The 15,424-nt window shown below is 45.2% G+C and overlaps 1 protein-coding gene across 4 annotated transcripts in view; it reads right to left on the bottom strand.

Moving 5' to 3' along the window:
• Vwa3b (von Willebrand factor A domain containing 3B) overlaps positions 1 to 15,424 on the bottom strand; it is a 160,110-nt gene that overhangs the window by 75,932 nt on the left and 68,754 nt on the right. For all 4 annotated transcript variants that reach the window (XM_031367215.1, XM_031367213.1, XM_031367216.1 and 1 more), the window contains 3 exons: positions 9,389 to 9,543; positions 3,265 to 3,403; positions 1,868 to 1,999 (listed from right to left, as the gene is read on the bottom strand). In XM_031367215.1, coding sequence (XP_031223075.1) covers positions 1,868 to 1,999; positions 3,265 to 3,403; positions 9,389 to 9,543 — 426 coding nt within the window. The remainder of the gene's footprint in view (positions 1 to 1,867; positions 2,000 to 3,264; positions 3,404 to 9,388; positions 9,544 to 15,424) is intronic.

Genomic DNA, 15,424 nt, shown 5'->3' with positions numbered 1-15,424 from the left:
GGGGGCAAGACTGGGGAGTTACGGCAGTTGGAAATGTTTTGATAGAAAATCCGATGGGCTCAGAATGAACCCTACACTTCAGTTAATAAGTGAGCGACAACGTGGGTCAAGCACAGCCCACAATGTTTCCAGTAAGACTGAGTGCACAGCAAGCCCGTCAGCTAACAGCGTGGCTCCTGCTACTGGTAGGTTGTAAAAAGAACAGGACATTGGTAACATTGGTAACATTGGTAACAAGTTGAGTCTAACCTTGACACTACCATCCTAGGGTAAGGTGGTCAGTTCCTTAAAGGCATTATCTCCTTATACAATGCAGTTCTTTCTTTTCCCATTCTAAAGGTAATCCTGAAAGATCTTGGGGGCATCCCAGTGTCTGCCTGGACCTGCTTTGATCAGTCCGGATTCAGGGTCCTCCTCTGCTGTGACTGCAGGGCGAATCGAGGACTCTAGACTCCCACGGTGAGCTATTTTAAGCAACTCTTTAACAGCCCTGTCTCAAATATCTGGAATGCAACATGGTTCTGGAGCATATTCAAAATTAAGAGAAGCTCAAGGTGAGAGAAAACTCTTCCCAGGAAAAGAAAATCCTTCCCAATAGCTCACGAGACAAGAAACAACAGCTTTCCAGATCTCAACCTGAGATTACTTCTCAACCTGCATCAGTCTGCTCTCCCCTCCCCCATCCCCTCTTCTCACTCTTCAGCTTTAAATGCTCGAGCTGTACTGTCTATCTCTATGAGTACATTGCTTCTGAACGAAGTTCACTGTCAGGAACAGCTGCAGCGGCCCCTTTGGACCTTTCAAACACTGATGGCAGAGTGTCAGATGGGATAGATCGGAACGCCTGAGTACTCAAAATATTATCCGTTGAGGTCTGTTTTCATCATGAAGCTGCAATCACAGAGCCCAGGACAGATTTGGAAAGGGAACCACCACACCTTGTCCAAGGGTCATATACCCACAACTTCAACCAGCCGTGAAATGAAGACACATGCATGTATGCACATGCATACACACACACACACACACACACACACACACACACACACACGATTGCCTCTGGGGCTGGGGAGATGGCTCAGTGGGTGAAGTCCTTGCTATTGGAAATGATGAACACCTGAGTTTGGATGCCCAGGACTCGTAACGACTGGGTGCAATCCTGTGCGTCTATAATCCCAGCACTCCTATGGCAAGACAGTTCCCAGAAGCTCACAGGCTAGCTACCCTGCTGGATGGAAGCAGCATAATAACCAAGAGACCTTGTCCAATGCCAGGGTGAAGATGAGGACCAACACATGAGGTGGTTCTCTGGTCTCTACAGGAGCTCCGTGGCACAAGTGTGCCTATACGCATGTATATGTGCACAGATCTGCATAGACACACATATAATGTACATAAATACACACACACACAAAACATCATGGCTGTTTGAACCTATACAGGCTTTGCCCCTTTTTATTCCCTAAATGATACAGTGTAGCATCTGTTACATGAACTGGGTATCCTGAGTTGTGTAGAGATGACTTTTGGCACATGGGAGGTTTTGTGTGGGCTTTCTGCAAATCTCACAGCATTTTATGTTAGGGATTTGAGCATCTGTAGCTCTTATAGGATGTGGGGGAAGTCCTGGAATCAATCTCCCATGGATACCAAGGGATGGTGACTATAAATAGATGCTTGTCTAAACTTTAAGGTACTGACTTTTGAGATTGGATGAATGGGATCTGTGTAGCCAAATAACTGTCCATGTATAGACACCGCCTTTCTTGGTGCCCAAGCCATTTCTCGACAATTTCTATCCCGTGAGTAAACGCAAACGACCTATTTAGACTTCATACATACTAGTCAACCACAGTAGACATTTTACCTTAATGTCTCTAATCCATGACTGAGCCTGTTTCAAATTATCTTCATTGACTTCAGCAAGTTTTTCCCGCCAAGCAATTGCCTGACCATCAAATGTCACAAAATTGAATTTACTCTTGTATCTCAGCTGTTCCTGTAAGAGATAATTATTATTTGACCATAAAACCACTCAAATGTAAGCGAAGCTGAAGAGAAACTTCAGTTTGAGGCAATCTCTCGGATATCCATTTTTAGTTCTAGAAACTAGCTAAAAATTATCTTCAATTGAAAAAAAAAAAAAACAGGTTCTGCTGTAAAAGACATTTGAGTCAAATTATATAGTCTGGATGTTTGGCCTCTACTGGTGTTATATATGAATACATAGATAATTTTACATGTGACATGTGTATGTGTAAGCAATGTCATAGTGCAACATTAAATACTAACTTTACTACAGACATTAATATGGTGCTAAATAAGCATGTCAAATGCTTAAAGAAAGAAAATTCCAAATGGTATCGTTTTTGTCACCACATCTTGAGAAAGGTTATTATTTGGGCGCAGATCTATTCACTTGCCAGTCATCAGCCCACATTTCTCTCAGGGAAGCTAGCCAAGAGCTATATTTTTTATTTCTTAAACATTCTCTACTCTCAGCACAACAGACCCATGACAATACTGTGAGATACAGGTATAGAAACTAGACTCGGGCAGCAACCTGCTTCCAAAAAAAGGATTGAGGGGCAATCCAGGTGAATGGGGCAGAAACGGATCTTCCACCATGAGCCTACCTATATATGACTCTAAATAGATGCTTGTCTAAACTTTAAGACATTGACTAATAAGATCAGATGAATAGGATCCTTGTTGCCAAATAACTGTCCATCTATAGACATCACCTTTCATGTGGCATAATCCATTTTTCAACAATTTCTATCCCATGAGCAAACATAGGGCATTTTCAGACTTCTCACATACTAGTCTACCACAGTAGACATTTTGGTAGGATTACCAGACATCCTTCCCATTTGCAGTTCTTGAGCCAATTCACACAGTTTCCCTAATTGACACAGGAAATTTGAAATGTCAAGATAATGAATATCTAAAAAAACAAAAGTGTTTTCTGTTGGTTATCATATGCTAGTGACAACTCCAGGTAGGAAGTATAGACACACAACTTAAATGATCCAGGGGTGACAGTGACATAAAAGACCCAGCAGTGAGAGGACAAGTCTGGTTTCCAGGGAGCACTCAGAATTCTAGAATGACAAAGGGGAGCACTTCTGGACTGGCTTTCTCAGGGACCCTTTGATGCAGTGTGGCCCTAGTCACTGCTCAGAGCCACTATAGACAGTGAGTATTGGGGATGTATTTATGACACGCCAGCCCAAGTACAAGAGCTTGGCAGTCCCCCCTCACCTGTATGAACCGAATGATCTTGTCCTTGACCAGGTTCAGTCGGCTCTTCATTGAGTGAGATGTGTCAATGAGGACATAGATGCACTCTCCACGAGCTTTGCCAAAGAGCATGTGACTCCCATCTTGTAGCCACTTAATCCTAGACAGGAAAAGGCATCAAAGTAATAGAGTCTGTGGGCACCAAGCTCTCCATCAGAACATGGGGCTACAGTTACAGAGCCCAGGGATCTACAACATTGTTTATACCAGGTCTTTGATGAATGGATGATTGACTTTTAGATTTCTCTTTTCTGCAGAAAAACCTCCATTTGAGGCTGGAGAAATGGCTCAGCAGTTAAAATCACTCATAGCTCTGACAGAGGATTCGCTTCCAGTTCCCATCACCCATATTAGTCAGCTCACAGCTACCCATAACTCCAGCCCAGAGAGGCCCAATGTGCTGTCTTCTAGCTTTGGACAACACTCACATGTGCACACATGCACACACACACGCACACACTGATGAAAATGAATCTTTTTTTAAAATGAAAACTTTCCATTTAGACTGGCTCTCTTATCAGGCCCCTCCACTTCCCCCCATCATCAATTCAAGCGAAACAAAAGTAAGAAAATCAATACAACGGAAAAACATATGCAAAGAAAGGCCACAAGCAAATTATTTCTCGCTCTCTACTATGCAAAAAGGCTCTCAACTCTGAAATCAGACATCAGTGCAATGCCCCTGGTAAAGGCGGCTCATTCTGGAAGCCTGTGGCATCTGCAAACAGGATGCCACAGGTCCCTGAAACAACTAAGTTGTCTATGTGCACAGGGCTGCTGATGTGGCCATTGCCCAGGAGGCACTGAAACTCACAGCTTCAGGAAAAGCCTGGCAGTGAGGGCTGGGGAAAGAGGATGGAAAGAAGGCCTTCCTGAAAGGAGCTCAACAAGTCTTAGGCAACTGGAATTTGAAGGGCAAAATAGCAAATGGCAGTTACTGAAGAGAAAGGTAGAGAGACCGTGGAGAACATGGATGGAGCCGGTGTTGGGAGAGCCATAGTCCACACACTGCACATATCTGCAGTATATGTGAGGGATTTGGACCAAATGACCATCAGGGCATGTGTGTGAAGAAATTGCAAAAGCCAAGAAGAAAAATCATCCAGAGAGAGCTCACCAGAGTTTACACACCTAAGAATAGCAGTTCATTTTCCTGCAGTCAGAGCAAAGTGTCAAGTGGAATCCTCACAGGGGAGTCACCTCACCAGTAGTAGAACCAAATCAGCTCTAGGATAAAGACCACTGTGAAAATAAGCTCGCATGACTTAAAACTACAACTTAGACTCAAATCAGCTGTAGGCAACTCAACACTATCACAAAACACAGAATCTAGCATCCAACAATATAAAATTTAAAATCCCTGGACTCTAGAAAAAAAAGAGAAAGAAAAATATTGAATATAAGTCACAGGCATGCCAGGAAACAGGAAAACATCCATGTTTAGTAGGAAATCTGGTGGACAGAAATAGAGCAACGGATTCTAATATTAGAATTAGTGGCAACTAATTACCAAGCAACTGATTCTAATATTAGAATTAGCTGAAAAGCAAAGGGTGTTACATGGTCACTATAAATGCATTTCACATGTCCAGTAACAGAACCAGAAGAGAAATGGAAAACATAAAATTGATCCTAAACTTTGTAGAAGAGGAAGCAGAGAGAATGTAAGAAACCGACCGAATGGAGAAGAGCCCTGTCAAGTGCTGGGTCCCATGGCAGCTTTGTGTGCAGCTGCACTCAAACAGCTGTGGTTACCTGTCCAGGACCTGTACAAGACCAAGTCAGTCAAAAGCCCCATGTAGATGGGGAACTGATCACCTGGCCCCGGCCCTTACCCGGGAACTGTGGGCAGCTAGTAGCTGTCGGGGAGTGGAGGGAGTCATTCTTTCTGGCATGTGTATTTGCTGTTAGGTTCCTCATGCTCCTGTGGAGGGCCCCATACCCATTCACATACGATCAGTGCTAACTGGACTTAGTAGTTATTTAAGAAAAAAAAAAGACATAAAACTGGGACATGTTAGGGGTTACAGGTGGGTTAGAGGAAGGAAATGGGGGTTAGACATAATTCTGTGTTATTACATATATGTATGAAATTCTCAAGGGTAAATACAAATGATAATAAATCATAAATTAAAAAAAAAAAAACTTAATGAGACTCCTAGAGGGACGCATCTGAAGTGGAAAGGGAATTATATAGCATCAACAGTGAGCAGAGGAGACTTCAGGGAATTGTTTCAAGGCACAGCAGGAAGAAACAATTCAAAGTGAAACAGAAAATTAGACACAAGTTGTAACACACAAGTATGTCTGTAATTAGACTTGACTGGATAATGAACAGAAAAGGGAGAAATAGAAACTGACATCCAAAAATGTTTCTAGTTTCATGGAAACAGTGTGCATACAGGTCCACGGAGGTCAAAGAACCCAGGGAGAAGGAAAAAGAGGGGAGGGGAGGGAAGAAGAGGGGAAGGGAGAGAGAGAGGAGAGGAAAGAGAGGGAGTGGAGAGAGAGAAGAGAGAGGAGAGAGGGAGAGGGGACAGAGGAAGAGGGGGAGAGAGAGGAGAGAGAGAGGAGAGAGAGGAGAGAGAGGGAGAGGAGAGAGAGAAAAGAGAGAGGAGAGAAGAGAGAGAGAGGGAGAGAGAGAAGAGAGGAGAGAGGGAGAGGGGGCAGAGGAAGAGGGGAGAGAGAGGAGAGAGAGGAGAGAGAGGGAGAGGGGACAGAGGAAGAGGGGAGAGAGAGAAGAGAGAGAGGAGAGAGAGGAGAGGGGGAGAGGAGAGAGAGAAAAGAGAGAGGAGAGAGGGAGAAGGGACAGAGGAAGAGGGAGGACAGAGAGGAGAGGGAGGAGAGAGAGGAGAGAGAAAGGAGAGAGAGGAGAGAGGGAGAAGGGACAGAGGAAGAGGGGAGAGAGAGAGGAGAGAGAGGAGAGAGAGGAGAGGGGACAGAGGAAGAGGGGAGAGAGAAGAGAGAGTGGAGAGAGAGGAGAGAGAGGAGAGAGAGGAGAGAGAGGAGAGAGAGGAGAGAGAGGAGAGAGAGGAGAGAGAGGAGAGAGGGAGAGGGGACAGAGGAAGAGGGGAGAGAGAGAGGAGAGAGAGGAGAGAGGGAGAGGGGATAGAGGAAGAGGGGAGAGAGAGAAGAGAGAGAGGAGAAAGAGACCATAGCAAACTACAATGTCATGAATTTGATGAAACCCAGTGATTAAAAGCAGCCAGGGGCAGAAAAATTCACAGGGCATTCAGAGGAACAAGTCTAAAAATAAAGGTTCTCCCCCCTTTTTTAAAATCATAAATCATATAGGCCAGAACACATTGAAGATTTTTTAAAAGAAACAACTGATAAAACTTTCAAACTAGAAATATACTTAGTAAAAAAAAAATTTTTTTTTTAAGTAGGCCGGGCAGTGGTGGCACACGCCTTTAATCCCAGCACTTGGGGGGCAGAGGCAGGTGGATTTCTGAGTTCGAGGCCAGCCTGGTCTACAGAGTGAGTTCCAGGACAGCCAGGGCTACACAGAGAAACTCCGTCTCAAAAAACCAAAACCAAAACAAGCAAACAAACAAAAAAAAACAAACAAACAAAAAAAGAAAAAGAAGTAAATTAAAGGGGTTTCCACTCTAACTGTGCTGATACAATTCATTGCTAATGACATGAACCACAACAGATACTAACAAAGCTTTTCAGGTAGAAATGAAAGAATGCCTGGTGGAAAACCACGTTTATGTAAAGGGGTTGAGAGCCATAGAAAGTGGTGTGAGCAATACAACTCGTATTTATTCTAATTTTCAGTCATTACATTAGGATATTCAACTGTTTGCACTGCATTATTGTGTTCATGGAAGATGCGCATCTAAAGTGCCGGGTAACTGGAAAGGAGTGTGGGGGTGGACTTCATGTTTTAAGGTAGACTGAGAGGTTGCTATGTGAACATCAAACTGTCAAGCACAGCAAGACAAAACATAACAGGAAAGGTTCATAAGACAATAAAAGAGGGGAAAGAAGTCATAAAAAGGAAACCGAACACCACAGTTAAAAAGTGAAGAGAAAGCAGACAGAGCAGACAGAAGAAAAAAAATTACAAGTTCCCAGATTCAAATCTAACCAAGTCAGTGAATGTAAAACACAGCAACACCACATGCACTGGTGCGTACTGCATCTCCAAAAAGCCAGAAACAGGCAGAGGGAAAAGGACAGGAAGAGATCAGCCATGGAAACAAGTTGGGTGCTAAGGTGGAGTGACTGTTCAGAGACCAGACTGCGTACACTTCCTAATTGGGAATGTGAGCAGAACTGAATAGGGCACTTCGTTTTATAAAGGAACTGATCCACCAGGAGAACACTGGCCGTCTGCATCAGTGACGCAGTGACTGACAGAGCTTCAGAGTGGTAAGGGAAAAGCTTCTAGACCTGGAAGAACCACACAGAAGTGCTCTCAATACTTTATAGAACAACTGAAGAGAAAATCCGGCGGAAAATTTGCACAATACTGCCAACAAACTGAGGCAAATGGTGTTCTATGCTTTCCAAATTCTGAGCCACAAAATCTTTCTGCAGAGAAGAGAATTCCAGGCTCTGAGGGTGTTAATGGTGAATTCTGCCAAACATACAAGACAGGAATGGTGCTAATTCTCACACAGTACTGCCGAAGACAGAAAATGAAGAGAGATCCTGCTTGTTCATGACACTGATCGGCAAGGGACAAAGAAACCCAGAAGCTGGAGTGCACGCAAACACCATGTCCCCTCACATGACTGGAAACGAACTAGAGAGTCATCTCTGAAACCACAGCAGAGGGGGCTCTAGACACAGGGGCAGCTTGCTGTGGATAATCTATCACCATGTGGCTTTTGAGATGCGGGGCTCTGGCCATAAGTACTGGGCAGCTGGGTATCTGCCACGTCTGGTTTTGTAGTAAAAATGACAGGAGTGTGGAAAGAGGGTTCATTTTCAAACGGCCATGGCAGGGCTGCCACTGGCTTAAACCTTAGATTTAGCATCTGGCATAATCCACAGAGCAAATTTACAAATGCTGTCACTATTCCCACTTTATAATCAAGGAAACAGATGCAAAATGTCATTAACTACCGTGCCCGGGGCCAAACAGCAAGTGGGAGAGCTGGGATTTTCATCATCTTTTTAATTTCTTATTTTTCCAGTTCTCTGTGACCTCAGAGACAAGATGCCTAAACAAATTCGGTCTCCGTGGTCTAAAACTGTCCCCTGACATATGGGACTTGAGGGTGTTAATTTAAATCTTCCACATGAAGTCAACCCTGAGGTCATTGTATCCGCGTAGCAGACTCATGGGCATGAGCAGATTGTAAGAGCAAAACCAGAGAAAGACAGACAGGAAATGTGCATTTTAATTGTTTTCTAAAGTATGTACAGTATCTGACTATGTTTCAGTATGTCACAGCTGTGTAAGCATTTCCTTGAGATGAAACAGTTCCATAAGAGAGAGTTTAGATGCAATAGCCTGCAGTATACCTGTGGCCCACAGAACCCCCAAAGCACAGACACAAACATTCCTTAGTCTTCTAATGATCATCTTCAAAATAGCTCCTCTGGAGGCTGAGGAGATGGCTCTATTGATAAAGCACCTGTCCCAAAAGCATGAAGATCTCAACTCAGAATCCCAGCACTCACAGAAAAGCCACGAATGGTGTGCTGCATGTCTGTAGCCCTAGTTCTGGGGAGATAAACAGACAGCTCTCTGGACCATATTAGCCAGCCAGCCTAACTAATCAATGAGATCCATGTTCAGTGAGAAACTGTCTCAAAAATTAAGATGGCGAACAACTGAGGAAGACACTGGACATCAACCTCTATTGCTGTTCCCCTGCCACATACATACGTGTACATGTGTACCCATACTGTGAGCACACAATAACATGTTCCTGTTCTGTTTCTGGTGAAACCTGGGTGCTAGTATCTGCATTTGTTGTTGACAATGTCTTCAATAATTAACAGATGGAAGCTTTGACTTACTGTGTCTACTGGTCACTTCACTGGGCTGAGCTTTTTCTAAGTCTCACCGACCTGCATTTCACGAGTGACTAGACCACTAGTGACCACATACAACTCTACCAACCTCTTTTGGATCTTGGCCAGGGCTGTGTGGATTCTCTCCCTGTACCGCTTGCATTTCTCCTTGGTGATGTTGACATGGACCAAGCTCCCATCCTTCCAGGGGACATGGATGAATCTGCTGCAGTATTTGGCATGGATTGTCTTCTTATTGGTGTCCTAAGGAAAGGACAAAGTGGAGGGGTAGTATAGCAGGTTCTTAGAAACTCCTTTTGCTAAAACCAAACAAAAGTGACTCCTTACTTGGGCTCACAAAATAACTAAACATAGAATAAAATCTGGACATCTCTGACTCCATTTTATGTCTCCTCTGAGTCCATCACCTGATAAATCAGTACATTGGCATGTTAATCTCCAGAGCAGAGCCTGAGTGTAACCTAACGATACCTAACTTGATGTCTCCCTTCAAGGATAAAAATATGAGCAACTGAAAGATCTTGCTGTGCAATGTCCTGTCCAGATTCACCAAAACCATCCAAAAAGGCACCTGAAGGTATCCAGTAAACTGGTAATTACCCTGGGTTCCAGGAACAGCAGGGCCTCAAAGTCATGTGACCCCATAATGAGATGCTTCTTGCCCCTCCAGGCAGTAATCTTCTCATAGTAACAACCTCAAACCTCACAGAACCAGAACTGAAACAAGATCAACCAGGTCCAGCTTGCTTAACAGTTGAAGAATGCAGCCCTTTTCCTTTTACCCAAACTCTTGGTCTACAGTTCAAGTCAGAACTCCAAAGACAGACTTTGGGGTCAATGAACCCCTTTGTCTGTACTTCACAATGTGACAGCAGCCATGTTGGTGGAATCTTTCTCTGCCATTCACTGCTGTCTCTCTAACATTTGGGATGTTGGATTGGTATATGGATGAGCCTGTTCTGTGGGGAATCCCAGGGCTTGGGCTTTGGGGCTAAAACTCTAATAACAAGGCCACTCAAACTATTTAAGGAAGAAAAGTAACCAGGAAGCACCGTTTGTTTGTACACCTCTTAGCGTATGCATATCTCCACAGTGAGACCATTCACTTCCAAATTCAACAAACTAGTTCTGGTCCTTGTTCCAGAAACAGTCCCATGCTAGAGGTCATGGGCAAGGTCATGTGATCTCTTCTGTATCAGAAAGAGACCAGGGATTCCTGCAAGAGGAGGGGATAAGAGAGAAGGAAGGAAGAGGAAAGGAAGTGAGGAAAGATATGGGGGAGGGGAAATGGAAGAAGGGGTGGGGTGAGAAAGGAGTTAGAGAATTAGAACTGATCCCTGAATGTAAAAGTTCATATATCCCAGTTTTCATGGAGCAGTGGGGACTCTGCATGGTTGGTGGTCGCTCCAATGGAATGGGAATCCATGCACAGTCGGGAAAAATCTGTCAAATGCATGTGTGATAACAGATATCATACAGTACCCCGGGGAGATGGCTCAGCTGGTCAAGTGCATGAGCATGGAGACCTCAGTGCTCATGTAAATAGTGGGGCACAGCAGCATACATGTGACCACATGCTGGCTGGGGAACGGGTGATGGGTAGACAGGTCCTGGGTGCTGCCGCCCAGCCAGCAGAACCAAATCAATGAGCCTCTGGTCCAGTAAGAGAACCTGTCTCCAAAGAAGAAATAAGATGAAAAGAAAACGAGAGCATGCTACACGTGACGCTGGCCTCTGAGCTACACTCACACACACACATACACACACACTCATAAACACACATACTTATAAGCTGATGGGAAGCTCTAGAAGTGAGGGCAACATTGAGGGTCTAAAGTAAATGGGACAGGGGGATGAATGAAGGAGTGACAGATGAGTCCATACGTGGAAGTATTAGACAGAAGCAAAGTCAGTTCTCTCTGGGGCAGGAACATTCATCCAAAGCAAAACTGAGCATCACAACTGAGTGTTTGCCTCCAGATTGTTCTAGCACAGTCAACTGCCATCCACGAGACATGACACAAACTTGGATTTAAACAGCTTGGGGATTGTGCTGGATACAGGAAATGATCTAAGATGGGGTAAAGTTCTGAGGATGTGCGCAAGGGCCATGCACACAGAGACAGCAGAAATGTGGCAGGAATAATAACCTGCAGAGTCCAGGGGGCTGACATCAGGGGATGCCAAGCCACAGAAGAAATGCTCTAGAAGAGTAATCTAAGAGGCATGATTAGAACGGATAGCACGGATTATGTCTGCAGTTCTTCATAGTAACGAGGTCAAGGGCATACTTCCTGAGACAGGGAGAAGAGTAGAGAAGGAAGCCATCAGAAGAGGGGGTAAAGAAGTGAAATTGTGTTGTAAGGCTCACCCACGTGTCACTGACATCCCAGAGAATGAAAAAAGGGGGCTGGATTCAGTGGTGGCAAGGGAAAAACTCATTCTCAGGGACAGGAGGCAAGTGAGCTGGGCTCAGCACAGCCCAAGGAGGTGGGTGGCAGCCTGATGAGACAGTGGTAGTCAGGAAGCAGCACCCACATCAAGCTGATGGGCCCAAGAGAGAGATCCGCCCCTGTTATAGAGGACAAGAATTCTGGGGTCACATAGGAACAAGAACCAGGGTGTGTCTGTGGTAAGGACCAGGTTGATCAGCAACAAGCTGCCAGTGGGGGTGGTAAAGACAGCTGTCCTCTACCGGGTGCCTTCTCTCTCCATCTCAGCCATACATATCCCCTGGGCTGACACACAAAAGTTTTCATTTCTGCCCATCTCTCAGACATCATGACATCATCTCCCCAGGAGACTGAGGTACAGCCAAGTAAAGCAACAGTAAGCCATAAGCTGTGTGGAGGTAGGCTGTCAGGCAGCAGCATGGCAGAAGATAGGCAGCCTGGAGGATCTCATCTGCCACAAGAGAATTCCCTACCCAGAATCTCCATTCCCCACCAGGGCAAAACTTTGAACACAAGCAGCCAAGGTGCTTTGGTGATATGGAGCACAGAGTGCTGTGTGGATTCTCTACTTGTGACGTCAGTGTCTGTGACAGAGAAAAGACCACATCTGCCGGACAATCTCCTAACTTCAAAGCTCTGTGCTGAGACGGGCATTTCCCAAGTTATACCTGACAACACCCAGTTTAAAGACACAAAGAAGGTTGCTCTGGGTGGCAAAATGATCCCTACCTCTCTGTCCATCTTGGAAACCGTCGACACCAAGATCTTCTTAGTTGTTAAATTCTCAGATGGGCAGGACTATACCACACCTGAACCAGTATTGTTATAGACAGTCATACAGGGAATCCATCCCCTGCTGACTGGGTAAGAATATATCCATTTTATAGCCACAGTGCCTCCTTACTATACACATGGCATAACCATAGGAGTGACCCAAGTTGAGACCTATGGTCTGAAAATATGATGGAGCAAGCCCCCCGCCCCACCATCTATGAAAGGAAATAGTAAGACGGGATCATTCTCCACCTTCACCAAATTATTATTCAGTAGCGCAAGAAATGTGAGCTAAGTGCCCCCTCTCCCCGTTCATAGCCACATTCTTCAGACTGGCCCTTACAATTTCATTGAGACAGCTAAGAAGGAAGAACAAGTAAGTTCACCAGCTAGCCCGGAGCCTGCCATATTGTCAGAAGCTCACAGCGGGCTCTGTCAAAATCAGCAAGGATTGATACTTTTAAATACCCAGGGCTGAGTGTTTTCTAAATGAAAACTTTGTCGTGTATGACCTCCTGAACACCGTGGAACCACGTCTGCAGAGCCAGAAGACCATGCTGGGAAGGGAAGCCGAGAATGAGATTTTTTTTTTCCCCTCAAGCTGCAGTAATTGCTCCTGCCTCCAAGGACAGGCAGCAAGCTTTTCATCAATGCTGTGGTCTTCTAATTCAATTTATATGTTTTCCTCCTGCAGCAGTCCGTTGTAAACGTGCAAGGGTAAGGAGGTAAAAGGCATAACGGCTGAACAGCTACAAGAAAACAGCCCAGCTGGGAGGAGGGCAGCGTGGTGCCATGTCAGAAAGTACGGGTCCCCTCAGTCGGATCTACAGACCTCTCAGTAAAGGCCTTGACCCTCAATCACAGCCTTTTAGAATATATCAAGTGGCCCAGTATTTGAGCAGGACCCTGACCCTCCCATATCCTCGGTTCTCAACACACATGGGCACAAGTGCACACACATACACATACATATGCACACACATGCACAGGTACACACACATACTCATGCACACAGACATGCACACATACATATATAAACACATATACGTGCAAACACATTCATGTATGCAAACACACAAGCACACATATGCACATCACACATGTGCATGCACATGCACACACACACATACCGGCTGAGTCCGGCTTGGCCATGTAAGGGTCAGTATGACATGGGTTTCCACCCCTAGAACAGAGCCAGTAGGGCGTGGGCCTTCATGAGTGTTGATGGTTGTTGTGAGTGTAAGGCTTGCTTGAATAATAGTGTATATATTTTCATATTTCCTCCTTCAAGGGATGCCGCCTCTGCTAAGGTTCATGACTCCATGATAATCAGAGACAGCACAAGTCTGGGAGTCAATGGTATATCTGTGTTACAGCAAAATGGTAGGACACTGTGACCTTCAGGACAGCCCTTAAGACTATGGGAAGAAAGATAAAAGCATGAGTTCAAAAATATGTAATTTCTCAATTATGTAAAGTGCAAGGATGCAACACGAATTGTATAAGCAGCTTCACAGATCTAACGGAACAGAGGCAGCTGCACTGTGAGCCAGCTTGTCAGAAAGATACAAAGACTGGCAGATACAAAGGTAGGCAGGTTCCTGAGTTCAAGGTCAGCCTGTAGCAGTGGGAGCTTAGGTCCTGGGCCTGGCATGGTAGGAATGTTAAATTGACTGAATTGATATATAAATAAAAGACTGGGCTTTTGATCTGCAAGAGATGAGCAATCCAAAGAGTTTTTGGAATTGCAAAAAAAAAAAAAAAAAAATTGTCTGGAGCAGAGGGCTGCCTGGGGATCCCTAGAAAAAGCAGAACAGAGAGCAATCTGGAAAGCTGTCTTGAGCAGAACAGAGTCTGTCAGCTTAGAACCCACAATTTGACTTTCAGCTTTGTTTCGCTGCTCTCAAACACCCCTTCTCTCAGAACCCCTCTCCAAACCAAGGCTGATCCTTGGCACATACACACACATACACAAACACATACACGCACATACATATACATACACATACATATACACATGGAAGCATACACACATATCTACACACAAGTGCACATCCCATATATACACACATACATACACATGCAAACACACACACACACACAGATTTTTCTGCTTCAGACTGTGGCAGTGCTCAGTCTGTCTGTGCTTATCAACAGTCCCTGCTCTACACATAGAGACGGTTATTTCTCAATGTGTAGCCAGCCATTGGTCCACCACCTTCACCCTCTCCTGGGTGTTTGCCATGGTTTGAATATCATTTGTCCCAACCATGTTGAGCCTTAGTCCCCAACAAGGCCAAACCAGGAGGCAGTGCCTTTAAAAGGTGACTGGGTATTTCTGTAGGAGTGTTGGGTGGCTCAGAACCAGATTGGTTGCCCCAAGAGTGGACTGCTGCAAAGCCGGTCAGCCTCCCTTGCCTGGATTATTCTTGTTGCTGTCACAGATGCTTGACAAGCCCACAGTGAGGAAGGAAGGGTGATTTTGGCCCACAATGTGAGGCTGCAGTCTGTTACGGTGGGGAGGGTGTGGAAACAGGAGTGTCAGGGCTCTGTAGCCAGTGAGCAGAGAGAGATGGATGCTGATGCTCAGCTCACTTGCTCCTGTTTGTTTAGCCTAGAGCCTCAGTCCATGGACATGGGTGATGCCAGCATTCCAGATGGCTTTGCTCACACGTAGGGTAGGTTTTTCCACCTCACTTAGCCCAATCTAGAGACTCCCTCATTGGTATGCCCAAAGGTTTTTCTTCTGGGTGCTTCTCAATCCTGTCAACTTGAAAAATCACCATCCACATTGCTGTCACACCTATTCCCCACCCCCTTTCTGTCACACCCATCCCCCCTTGCTGTCACACCCATCCCCCTTGCTGCCACAACCATCCCCCTTGCTGCTACACCCA

The sequence above is a fragment of the Mastomys coucha genome, unplaced genomic scaffold (genome assembly GCF_008632895.1).
Source record: "Mastomys coucha isolate ucsf_1 unplaced genomic scaffold, UCSF_Mcou_1 pScaffold14, whole genome shotgun sequence".
Lineage (NCBI taxonomy): Eukaryota > Metazoa > Chordata > Mammalia > Rodentia > Muridae > Mastomys > Mastomys coucha.
The sequence above is the reverse complement of the archived record's forward strand: the minus strand, read 5'-3'. Positions and strand labels throughout refer to the sequence as shown.